The sequence below is a fragment of the Oncorhynchus keta genome, chromosome 17 (genome assembly GCF_023373465.1).
Source record: "Oncorhynchus keta strain PuntledgeMale-10-30-2019 chromosome 17, Oket_V2, whole genome shotgun sequence".
NCBI classification, from domain to species: Eukaryota; Metazoa; Chordata; class Actinopteri; order Salmoniformes; family Salmonidae; genus Oncorhynchus; species Oncorhynchus keta.
This window is the reverse complement of record NC_068437.1, coordinates 1,143,680-1,157,136: the sequence shown is the minus strand read 5'-3', so window position 1 is coordinate 1,157,136 and position 13,457 is coordinate 1,143,680. Positions and strand designations below refer to the sequence as shown.

Sequence of the window (13,457 nt, the reverse complement as noted above, 5' to 3'; positions counted from 1 at the left end):
ATAAAAATGTATAAAACAGAAAAGAAAGAAGAGAAAGAGAAACACTTAGTTGGCGTATTGTTAGTGTTCTGTGTATATGTGTGTGCTAACTGTCTCTCTCGCTCTCATGCTCTCTCTCTGACAGGTTTGGCTTCTACAAGTACATGAAGATAGACGAGGAGGACGATGATAGACCCTTCTTCTTCCCTAACCCAGACGGTAAGTACAACCACCCACTGACACACAGATACACATATACATACACAACACACATACACACACACCCTTTAACGATTAACTTTCTCTGTTGCCACAGATTTCCCGGAAGAGGAGGAAGGGGTGGACCCGGAAGATGAGGCCGAGATCGTAGGTACCCAATCACCAAATAGGACTGCGCCGCCTAGCCTATCAGCTAAGAGGACCTCCCACCCCAGCCTATCCATCCACACCTCCAGACCCACCCTTGAAGAAAGAGAGGGGGAGGAGGAGAACAGTATTGTGGTCCGTAGAGAGAAAAAACAATTCCTCAAGAGTGATGGACAGACAGACAGAGAGTGGGACAAGGACGGGCCGAGGAGAAGAGGGGGACAGACCTCCAGGAGGGGACTTCTAGAGAGACCCGAGGCAGAGAGCGAGGAGCTGCACCCGCAGTCGGACAACGTGGTCCACGGTCGCTCCCTCTCCTGGATCAGGACTGGTCCCTCTGAGCTAGGACCCGGGGGGCCGGGCAGGAAGGGAGGAGGAGGAGGGGGTGCAGGAGAGGAGACCCCTCCCAAACTGAGCAAGTCGTCCCTGCTCTTCCCCCAGAAGACCTCTCTCTCGGCCCTTGCCAGCCGTGCCAAGCAGATCCTTAGTAACTCCGCCCCCGGCAACAACGCCGCCAACGCCCGTCTCCATGATAACGCTGCCCGTAACCATGGTAATGACAAAAACGCTGCTGCCGCCGCCGGCAACATCAACAATAGGGAAAAGAAGGATGAAAACAAGATCTACATCACCAGGCCACGGCCGGTCAAAGAAAGGGAGCGAGAGAAGGAGGAGAGGAGAGCGGAGAGGGAGAGGGGCAGGGGTCTGGGGTCGCGTCATCCGAGAGAGGTCTTTCCTGGGGTGTTTCTGTACCAGAGTGGAAAGACCACCAGACTGGTCAACCTCCAGAGCACTCGATCCAGGGGGAGAGGGGGAGCGGGGAGCAGGGGGCTCGTCACTGCCCCCCAACTCTGGCCCAAACCCCCACTAAGAGACGGCAAAGCTCCCCCACGTGGCACTAATGCTAGTGTTAGCAGACAAGGCGCAGTTCACCAGGCAGCCAGCAGGGTGGCGGTAGTGAGGCTCCGAGACAGAGAGAGGAGGAGAGTTAGAGGAGGGGGAAGGGAGCCCCAAATACCCTCAGAAAGAGAGGCTGCCGCAGACGCCACCTTACCCAGTAAAAGAGGCACCCCATTGCCCCAGCACCTCCAGCCCCCGCCACCTCATTCACCCACTCCCCCCAACTCTTTGGAGAATCCCCAAACTATCGAGAGCAGGGTTGAAAGCAGGCTAGAAACCAGGGTCACCTCATACCTCAAAACCTCTGAGATCACTGAGTCACAGCAAAAGCAACCCGACCCAGACCAAGAACCCTCAGAACCCGAACCAGACCCTGATCCAATCCGCTCGAACGCTGACCCAGACCCAGAACCAGAGGAGGGTGGGGTGTCCGACTACAGTTACGAGGCTGAAGAGGCGCGTCCAGGCTGGGCTGAGGTTTGTTGTGATTTAACTGCTTCTGATTGTATTGAATTGAGCCAGACCGATATATCGGTTGATGTTGACCTTTTACCAACATATCTAATCGGCCTTTAAACCACCCATAGTATTTACATAGAGGAGAGTAGGGTATGTTGACCGGGACAAGAATTCAGCCCTGGCATTTTATCCCCACCAGCACACATCACTGCAGGCCCCGCCAAGTTACCGCCTCCCCCACTCCCCATCCCCAAACATAAATCCTACATCCTGACCCTACACACACACCCTACATAGACACAGGCGTTAGGGCTGTACAGTATAGCGTTTCTTAACCGTTTCGGTACAAGTGACTGGCGAGACATGGTCCTCCTCTTCTTTTTTTTTAACCAACTCATGTTTAAAACAAGGTCGTGGCTGCATATCAGACTTTTTGGGGGACTTTTACGCACAGAGAACAGGCTGCTCAGCCGAATGGTGCTTGTTTAATAAAGTTGGATCATGTTGAATCAATGTCTCACAAAATAATCACAGTATTCTACATAATGGAACCAAATATATCCACACCACCGCATTCAATCGTGAATGATAATTCCTCAAGTTTTACCCATCAACCATTTCATCTCAATCAGTTTCATGGGGATGTGCATTTAGATCTGGAGTTATATAGTGTTGTTATCGAAGTAGCCTACAGTGTTGTTTAATTGACTGATGTGCAGAGAGAATTTTAGAGCAGATGTTGTTAACTGTAAAATAGCCTACCTGTGTATTTTGCCTCTAGTGGCACGAGCTGTTGAGTTTTGGCCACGAGAAAAATGCGCTGGTGTTTTTGTCTTACAGTAACGTTATACTAAAGATCCTGAAAAGTTGGATCCGCAGCCACTTCCTCAAAACAAATACAATATGTAAAAAAAAACACCACTGGAAATACAACCCACCACTGTAACTGTGGCTCTGCTCTAGACATTTTGTTTGCCTCCCTTTTGTGCTGTCTATATACCAAAAACCCCAGAGGTGCCTTATTGCTATTATAAACTGGTTACCAATGTAATTAGAGCAGTAAAAATACATTTTGCTATACCCGTGGTTCAGTATATGGTCTGATATACAGTGGGGCAAAAAAAGTATTTAGTCAGCCACCAATTGTGCAAGTTCTCCCACTTAAAAAGATGAGAGAGGCCTGTAATTTTCATCATAGGTACACTTGACAGACAACATGAGAAAAATCCAGAAAATCACATTGTAGGATTTTTAATGAATTTATTTGCAAATTATGGTGGAAAATAAGTATTTGGTCAATAACAAAAGTTAATCTCAATACTGTTGGCAATGACAGAGATCAAACGTTTTCTGTAAGTCACAAGATTTTCACACACTGTTGCTGGTATTTTGGCCCATTCCTCCATGCAGATCTCCTCTAGAGCAGTGATGTTTTGGGGCTGTTGCTGGGCAACACGGACTTTCAACTCTCTCCAAAGATTTTCTATGGGGTTGAGATCTGGAGACTGGCTAGGCCACTCCAGGACCTTGAAATGCTTCTTACGAAGCCACTCCTTCGTTGCCCGGGCGGTGTGTTTGGGATCATTGTCATGCTGAAAGACCCAGCCACGTTTCATCTTCAATGCCCTTGCTCAAAATCTCACGATACATGGCCCCAATCATTCTTTCCTTTACACGGATCAGTCGTCCTGGACCCTTTGCAGAAAAACAGCCCCAAAGCATGATGTTTCCACCCCCATGCTTCCCAGTAGGTATGGTGTTCTTTGGATGCAACTCAGCATTCTTTGTCCTTCAAACACGACAAGTTGAGTTTTTACCAAAAAGTTCTATTTTGGTTTCATCTGACCATATGACATTCTCCCAATCTTCTTCTGGATCATCCAAATGCTCTCTAGCAAACTTCAGACGGGCCTGGACATGTACTGGCTTAAGCAGGGGGACACGTCTGGCACTGCAGGATTTGAGTCCCTGGCGGCGTAGTGTGTTACGTAGTGTGGCGGCGTAGTGTGTTACGTAGTGTGGCGGCGTAGTGTGTTATGGTATGCTTTGTTACTTTCGTCCCAGCTCTTTGCAGGTCATTCACTAGGTCCCCCCGTGTGGTTCTGGGATTTTTGCTAACCGTTCTTGTGATCATTTTGACCCCATGGGGTGAGATCTTGCGTGGAGCCCCAGATCGAGGGAGATTATCAGTGATTTTCTATATCTTCCATTTCCTAATAATTGCTCCCACAGTTGATTTCTTCAAACCAAGCTGCTTACCTATTGCAGATTCAGTCTTCCCAGCCTGGTGCAGGTCTACAATTTTGTTTCTGGTGTCCTTTGACAGCTCTTTGGTCTTGGCCATAGTGGAGTTTGGAGTGTGACTATTTGAGGTTGTGGACAGGTGTCTTTTATACTGATAACAAGTTCAAACAGGTGCCATTAATACAGGTAACGAGTGGAGGCCAGAGGAGTCTCTTAAAGAAGAAGTTACAGGTCTGTGAGAGCCAGAAATGTTGCTTGTTTGTAGGTGACTAAATACTTATTTTCCACCATAACCATTTTGGTTCAATAAAGATTAATTACATACATCTTCACGTGTACAAACTAATATCATAGGTAGTGTTTAGAGTTTTTGGAGGATATATTGGCACAGGTGTTAGGCCCTCGCTGACAATCCATGCCAATGTAATCCCTCCAAACACCGGCTTCGAGGGCATTATCACTGTTATGCAACGGGTTACCAACATATTAAAATAATGATTGAAATATTTTAATTAAAAACATTATTTTTATGGATTTATTCATACTATTTCATCCTTCCACAAGATGGAGTGGTTTGTTCTATTGGTTTGGTTGCCAGTCGTTTGTTCTAAATGTTCCATTGCCATAATGGCTGGCGACGTTCTTATCCCTTGCTTGCTACTCTGGAACAGAGTAAATAGTCATTTTAACGTCATAGATTTAGCTGGTGGTAACTTGTGGAATAGACTCCTGCTGGAATGCGCCTCAACAGGATCGGTGGGTCCCCCGTGTGATGGTTAAGCTTGCGTAAGCTAATGTGATTAGCATGAGGTTGTAAGTATCAAGAACATTTCCCAGGACAAAGACATATCTGATATTGGCAGAAAGCTTAAATTCTTGTTATTCTATCTGCACTGTCCAATTTTCAGTATCTATTACAGTGAATTAATATCATGCTATTGTTTGAAGAAAGTGCACAGTTATGAATGTGAAAATGTATTAATAAACCAATTAGGCACATCTGGGCAGTCTTGATACAAAGGTTTTAACATAAATGCAATGGTTCATTGGATCAGTCTATAACATTGCACATACACTGCTGCCATCTAGTGTTAAACATCTAAATTGTGCCTGGGGTGAATAATATTATTTCCCTTCTCTTACATTTCAAAGATGAATGATCTTTTACCAGATCTAATGTGTTATATTCTCCTACATTAATTTAACATTTCCACAAACTTCAAAGTGTTTATTTTCAAGTGGTATCAGGAATATGTATATCCGTGCTTCAGGTCCTGAGCTACAGGCAGTTAGATTCGGGTCTGTCATTTCATACGAAAATCTTTAAAAAGGGGCGAATCCTTAAGAGGGTCGCCAATCAGCATTCAGGAGTAGACCTATATGCCTATGCTCTCGCAATGGCTGGTGCGCATTTCGCGCGAGTGCCACTCCAACATCACAAGGCCATATCAAATATATTGGTTGTAAAATAGTTGTTATTGAGCTGAATATTGAGAGTTGAGAAATACAAATTATACATACAGAAAAACAAGGCCCTAGTCTCTTCGACAGGGACAAGGGATGAAGCTTCCAAAGCTGTTTTTTTTCAGCAACTGCATCTGTTCAGAACACATTTTTCGAGCGGATGGGGGAAGAGGACAGTTATTTGCTCATTACAGTAGCAGGCCCCAGCAAAACAGGTGCACATACTTTCATGAACGGAATCATGAGGATAATACACTTTACTATTTGGTCAAAACATGGTTTTAGAGGCCAAAAAATAGAGTGCTTTGATTGAGGTAACGATGTAGAATGTGCACATTTATAGGCACCCTTTCCATTTTGTAAAGATCCATGATCTTGGCTGTTTAACTGATGACAAAGTTGGAGCAGGTCTCTTTTGCTGATGCCACGTTTGACTTTGAATGTGAGTTTGTGTGACCTCAGCTCAGCCTATAAGCAAGCCGGGCCAGCCCATCTTGGTAGGGGGGCGGCCGTTGCCCACCAATCAGCCATTATAGATTAGTATAACAGAGAAATTGCATAAAAATCTTAACAGGCCCATGGGCTGCTGGCCATGTCACCATTTCTATAAAAAAAATGGTGTGTTCGTGTGTCGATTTTGACCAGCCCACCCAACTAAAAAAACTGTCCAGCCCACCCAACTAAAAAATTGTCCAGTCATCTGGCATTTGCCAGAATTGCCAGATGGCTAATCCACCCTTCAAGGGAAATGTAGAATTCTTTCTAGCAAATATATCAACATATATTTCAGGATGTTGTGCATCCCTGAAAATAATCTGCTTCTCCAAAAAAAAGTGGTCTCTTGGTACAACTTACCCTGGGTAAGTGGGTAAGGAGGGTAAGTTGAGCATAGGGACAGGGTAAGTTGAGCTGCCTTGGGGTAAGTTGGTGTGGTATCCTGTGACAGTAGGTGATGGTGCTGTGTTTAGTTCATGGAATAGGGGTGTGGTATATTGTATATCTTAAACGTATGCCTACATTCCGATATAGAGCTCTATGTTCAATATCACTTACCCTTCCATTTCTTGACCACTTGTCTTGGACAGGGTTGTTGTTTCTACGTGCCAATTTGTAGGCCATGAAACTGCTCCTTTTAGATACTTGATATGTTTATCAAGCTCAGACTCCATGTCATCAGAGAAGACCTTGTGTGCCTCTGCCCATCTTTCATAGCCTCTCTTTCACACAGGTAGATGTTAGTTTAATTTTATGTTAAATGTACCTCTTCAGTGTCATTCAGTCTATTTTTTTCATCCCTTTGCTGCGGTTCAAATGGACTTCTACCCTCTCTCACTTCCTTGTCTGCTCTCTCAAGAACCTCACGGGAGGCTGGACTCCTGGTTATTTTACGTTGTATGCACGGGGCATGATGATGACTGCTCTGGAACAATAAAAATACACTATCTTGAGTTCATATCCATGACACATTGCCAAAATACTATGCATAGCATGCATAAAACGGACAGGATTTAATCCTAATTTGTATGGGGTGTGGTGACCATGGGCTCAGTTTACCCCATGGCCATGTGCTCAACCTACGCCAAGGCTAACATTATGACTATATTAGCCCACACAGCTATAATGATGCATTTTCATGCTAGGTTTAGGACCACATTGTAGCTTATAGACACCCCAACTGATGTACAAAACTATCTTAAAACGATCTACTTTGGTTTAGATACAAGCATCATGAAACCTATAACACAATAAATGAATTTGACTTTGTGAAAATAATTTTTGGGGGACCTAACTTGCTTACCACTTTTCCACGTGGTCTCTTCCTTCAGACTCCATGAAATGATGACCTCTTCCTAAATATTTGGTCACATGATTTGATTTTGTGTACGGTTTCCTCCAAACAAGGCTCAGTTTACCCCACTCTTCCCTACAATAAACAAGACGTCATGCTAATCTAATCAGTTCGCTGTAATAATGTTTATTTTTCAAATGTAAGAAATCAGCATTTCACAGTTTCTTTGTAGAGCTGTTTTTCATTTGAAATTTAATTTGTGCAGAACACGTCTATATTTCATCCCTTGTCTCAAATAACAACAAGATGACTACCAAAAAATTGGAGTCGGACACAAAAAAAATCCCAAAGCCTATTGCTCAGGCTCTAATGATTTTATTGTTCATTTGCCCAGGGACTGTCTACCTAATATCTGGTACAATGCATAAAACATGTATGTTTTAAGTGTAGAAACGGTCAAATAAACATAATTGTGAATAAATAGGAGAGCATCAACTGGCAGAGAACGTTTTCAGTCAACCCCATGGACTTTGAGCTGCTGCGTTCCGACTGGAATGACCTGCGCTGCAACGTGTCTGGGAACCTGCAGCTGGCCGAGAGCGAGGTGGTGGATGTGCTGGCACAGTACATGGAGAAGCTCAACGAGCGCAACGGAGGGTTAGTGTGTGATTGTGCCAGACCTGGGTTCAGATACCATATGAATACTTTTAGTGTTTGCCTTATCCTGCCTGGAGTACTGGATGGGCGAGGTTGTGTGTGTGTGTGTGTGTGTGTGTGTGTGTGTGTGTGTGTGTGTGTGTGTGTGTGTGTGTGTGTGTGTGTGTGTGTGTGTGTGTGTGTGTATTTGGGGACGGAAGCAATGCAGTGAAGTTGCATGTTTGTTTTACTAAACACACCCTCCCCTTTCTCCCCCAGTATTTACACCCTTTTGCGGATCATCAATGTGGAGAAGAGGCGAGACTCAGCCCGGGGAAACCGCTACCTGGTGGAACTGGAGCTGATGGAGCGCGGTCGGAACGTGGTGCGCCTCTCAGAATACATCTACCTTCTCCTCCACCGTGGCCGGTTGGGAGGAGACAGCCTGGAGAACACGGAGTTCATCCCCGCCTCGGCCCCTGCTGGGTCCCCACCTGGTCTCATCCTCAGCACCCCCGCACCCCCAACCTCCACACACACCCCTGCCCAGCCCGGGGCCACCCCGTGGGGCACGGCCTACGCCAACCCCCTGCTGTGTCAGCCGGTCATGCTGCAGTGGCGGAAGGATGTGATGGTGCATTTTGTGGTGCCAGGTAGGTACCAGGCGCCTCGCGTGTGCACCAGTTTTCACGCAAAAGTTGGCATTTATTTATTTTTCACTTGACGTAAGAATGTGCTCACCTCCCCGCAAACTTTAGACCATGTGTAAGCACATTTTCTAATGGTTGAAATATTATATTGCAAGCTGGAAAGTAAGTATTTTGTGCAAATGGGGGATATGATGAAAAGCTTACTCATAAAAAACTAAAAACAGGAAAACATATTAACAAGAATGCAACCATTTGCCATTAGGGATAGTCTAAAATAATTAGACATAAGAAGCTTATAATTAGACAAAGGAATCTTTTTCCTATTTTTTTTTCTTTCATACCCATTGCAGAATATATTCTCCACCTTTTCTGACTGGTTCATATTCCCAAAGGGGCCAATACAACAAATTACCATGTGCATCTCTCATTTAATTGGACCAAGTAGCCTAGTAAATAGATGTATTTAAAGTTTTGCAAGATCATAGGCAGTGCAAACTTTTACATTTAAGTAGGTCTTATGTATCGAGGTTCATGTTTTTATTGTCATGTGCACAAGTAGCCTACAGTGAAATGCTTTTCGTGCTTGATTTTTCCCAACAATGCAGTAATGAATATCAGTAGTACTATAAAAAAAAAGTAAAGTAGAAGAACACACAATAAATAACTGTAACTACTGCATTTGTTTGAGTAGCCTGCCCTTAATAGGCAGAATCTACTGCACATCCAAAGCTGAGTAGCCTGCCCTACAACGTTTCAGAATTTAACAGTAACAGTAACTTACAGTGCATTCGGAAAGTATTCAGACACCCAGTCCTTTTTCCACATTTTGTTACATTACAGCCTTATTCTAAAATGTTTTTTTTTAAATGTTCCTCATCAATCTACACACAATACCCGATAACGAAAAAGCAAAAGCAGTTTTTTTTAGAAATGCACTGTCAACTGTCAACTGTGGGACTTTATATAGACAGGTGTGGGCCTTTCCAAATTATGTCCAAACAAATTGAATTTACCACAGGTGGACTCCAATAAAGTTGTTGCAACATCTCAAGAATGATCAAAGGAAACAGGATGCACCTGAGCTCAATTTTGAGTCTCATAGCAAAGGGTCTGAATTCTTATGTAAATAATGTATTTCTGTTTTCTAAAAATATATTTTTTCTTTGTCATTATGGGTTATTGTGTGTAAATTGATGAAGAAAAAAACATGTATTGAATCCATTTTAGAATAAGGCTGTAACGTAACAAAATGTGGGAAAAGTCAAGGGGTCTGAATACTTTCCCAATGCACTGTATGTGTGATAAGAGTGCATAATCATTGCCTTTTTAATCTCTGCGCATATGCCAAGGCAGGATATTTAAACCCAGTCTATTGATAAACTAAATATTGTACAACAATTTGTCTTTTGCATGCCGTGGCGTAATGCCAACAGTTATTGTCACCATAAAATGTGAATGGAGGCATTTTCCAGGCGGAGTTTTAATGCTTGTTAACGCGTGCACCGTTTTGACAGGTCTGAGTTATAACGGGGCAAGTTTATGAATCTCCGTATTTCTGTACATGCGTAGACTTTTCAGAAAAACGAGCACGCAGAAATGTTGTGTGCAATTTATTACGGTTATAAATGAGGCCCCAGTACTGGAGGGTTGACCTCTCGTTGGGTCACTAGTCCCTTCTCCAACAGTAGTGTTTCTCAAACCATTCCTCAAGGACTCTGTCACGTAGAGTAGGCCAGAAGGCTAAACTGGATAACCTAACCTCTATCAAAATAAAAAGATGGCGGAACCGCAAAAGTTCTTCTGTGCAAAGGTGTTTATTTACAAGTGATTCCGGAACAAAAAAACAACAGTACTGCCATCAACGTCTACCTTATGGGACAGCTTAAAAACAATGCTGCCCCATCCACAGCTCAATCAAAAAAAAATGCCCTTTCCATGACTGAAAGAGAGGCTCCTTTTGTAGGGCTAGCCCCTCCCCTCAGAACAATTAACCCTAATTAATTAATCAATTAACAATACAAACCTACATTTTCCATGAACTAAACATACTAAAGGATATACATTGCAACACGGTTTTAAACAATATCACAACATAACATTTACAATATTACATCACTACTGACAATATCTTTCAATATGCCCATATGCATTAATGAGCCATTTGGGCCAGGCACTATAAAGCCAACCCAATTCCCTTAGCTCGGGTCCTTTTCCAGCATACCCGGAAGCTACAGAGATGGAGAGAGAGGAACAGACAAACAAACAATGCGCTCATCCACAACATTGATAAGTATAATAATTATTGTATCTCTCAAATATGAACACTGACAAGTGTGAAATGCATGCACCAAGACAGAAGTTAATTTGTGTGTCGACCCACATTGTTAACTTATCTTATAATGGCGCAGGGAGGAGTGATGAATATGTGTGTGCGTTAAAGAACCAAATGCTGCCCGCGGCCAGTGACGGACTTCTACGTCACAGACTCCCACACGTTTCACCATTTTCGTTGTAGCCCTGGAAAGTGTGCTAGCTCTGGAATAGATAAACTACATGGAATGGCAGGGGAGAGTTTTGGAAAATACAGCAGACACTCTTGTAGATCTGAAAGGAAAGCTTGGGAATTGAAGATTGCTCTATCTGATTTAGGTAAATGTTGTGTTGTAAACACAATTTTTTCCCTTCCTCAATTCAATTCAATAATCTTTATTGGCATGGAAAGTTAAAGCACTTTACCACTCTCTCTGTGTGTCTCTAGTGAAGAACCAGGCTCGCTGGGTGCAGCAGTTCATCACAGACATGGAGGAGCTGCACCGTCAGACTAAGGACGACAACTTCAGCATCATCATTGTCGACTTCGAGAGCACCGACATGGACGTGGAGCAGGCCCTCCGAGAGAGCACTGTGCCGAGGTGCGTGTGTTTGTCTCAGAATTCATCCGTAGCTCCATAGGAGTGCATTTCAATTACTACAGGAATTGAATTGATTCAGGAATTTCTGAACAGTCCTATGGAGCAATTCTAACTGACACACACACATATTGGATATGTAATTGGACCTAACTCTGGAGTTGACTGATGTGATTGTCTGTGTGTTTTGTCAGGTATGAGTACTTGAGAAGAGAAGGGAACTTTGAGCGCTCAGCGGGACTACAGATCGGAGTGGACACTATCGAGGTGAGAGATAGCGGTCCTTCAGGAAGGGAAAGAAAATTCATATTGCAGCCAATACATTTGCAAATTCCCTGATTGAGGTGACACACATGCACACTCAGTAGAGAGCAGGCTGAAGCTTCTAGACAACGTTTTACTCTTACAATGACACATGCCATGACCATACTAACCATACAAGTTCACATTGGCAGGATGAGTAATATAAAAAGCTGCATCACAATTTATATCCTAACTCTTGTAACTGTTACTCAATCTCAGTGAGGTCTTTTTTAATACAGTGAGATAGTCACGGTATATGCTCTGATATCGTGAGGGGCCGTATTCGGAGCTCCCTTTAAATTATTATGGTTAGCTTCGGACTCTGAAGACATGCAGAGGTCAAGAGGTCTCAGATGCTCCCACGAGAGTCACGCACACATTCCGACTGTCACAAACTGTCCAGTTCTCTGTGACCCCATAGCCTGACAGATTGATAGACAGGGCAGACAGACATGTATTCAATGGGGTTCTCTTTCTGTTTGTGCGACAGGGATTTGCGCAGACATTTATCTGTCATTGGAGTGTCAAAGCTGTCACATAGACTTTCTCTATTTCTCTTTCCCTCTCCCACTACTACCCTCCCCTCTATCTCTCTCTCTCTCCGTTCTCTCTCTTTCTCCCAACTCTCTCTTTCTTGTTTTTTTTTTGTTTCTCTCTCGCTCTCTTTCTCTGTGCGACAGGGATTTGGGCAGACAGTTATGTATCATTGGAGTGTCATGACTTTCACGTAGACTTTCTCTTTCGCTCTTGCTCTCTCTCTCTCTCTCAATGATTTGGGTGAACAGCTATCTGTCATTTGAGTGTCAAGCCTGTCACATGGGGAAGACTGGGGTGTCACTCACAGTTGAATGACTGTGGGTGTTTTATATCAAAGCCTTTCACACACATACAGACACACGAGTGCATGCTTCGCACACGCACACGCACACACACGCACACGCACACGCACACGCACACACACGCACACGCACACGCACGCACACACACGCACACACACGCACACACACGCACACACACGCACACACACGCACACACACGCACACGCACGCACACACACACACACACACACACACACACACAGTAGAGTAGAGCATTTAGATTCACTGTTTTTGGGTGGCGTTTGAGTTTGTGGGACTGAGTATGTTGGGAGTCTGTAACCATGATTGGTGTGTGTACTTTTTAGTTTTGATTACACCGTATTTATGTGTACGTGTGTTTTACAGGACAACCACAGTATAGCGTTCCTGTGTGACCTTCACATCCACTTCCCCCTCAACATCCTGGAGAGCATCAGGAAGCACTGTGTAGAGGGACGTCTGGCCTTCGCCCCTATCGTCATGAGACTGGGCTGTGGCAGCTCCCCGCTAGAGCCTGATGGTAATACACACATGATCGACACACACACACATCACGCACACGGCATGCACACACATGCACACATATCTCGCACGCAGCATGCCCACACGTATACACACACACCATGTTTCGAATTTACTTTCCCTCTGCAGGCTACTGGGAGGTGAATGGCTTTGGGCTGTTTGGGATTTATAAGTCGGACTTTGATAAGATCGGAGGGATGAACACAGAGGAGTTTAAAGACCGCTGGGGAGGAGAGGACTGGGAACTACTGGACAGGTGAACTGGCAACCCTCACCATTGCAAACACAACACCCTCTGCTTTCGAACCCTCTTTCCCCCCTTTCTGGGCTCTTTCTCAATTGTCTTAAAATGATGTATTCTCTTCTTCTTCATTGCACT

At 44.2% G+C, this 13,457-nt stretch overlaps 1 protein-coding gene across 1 annotated transcript in view; it reads left to right on the top strand.

Moving 5' to 3' along the window:
• The window catches only part of b4galnt4a (beta-1,4-N-acetyl-galactosaminyl transferase 4a), a 421,360-nt gene that overhangs the window by 404,541 nt on the left and 3,362 nt on the right, over positions 1-13,457 (top strand). The window contains exons 13-20 of the mRNA XM_035790369.2: positions 125-198; positions 296-1,722; positions 7,686-7,858; positions 8,117-8,490; positions 11,246-11,399; positions 11,591-11,663; positions 12,923-13,076; positions 13,208-13,334. Of these exons, the coding sequence (XP_035646262.1) occupies positions 125-198; positions 296-1,722; positions 7,686-7,858; positions 8,117-8,490; positions 11,246-11,399; positions 11,591-11,663; positions 12,923-13,076; positions 13,208-13,334 (2,556 nt within the window). The remainder of the gene's footprint in view (positions 1-124; positions 199-295; positions 1,723-7,685; positions 7,859-8,116; positions 8,491-11,245; positions 11,400-11,590; positions 11,664-12,922; positions 13,077-13,207; positions 13,335-13,457) is intronic.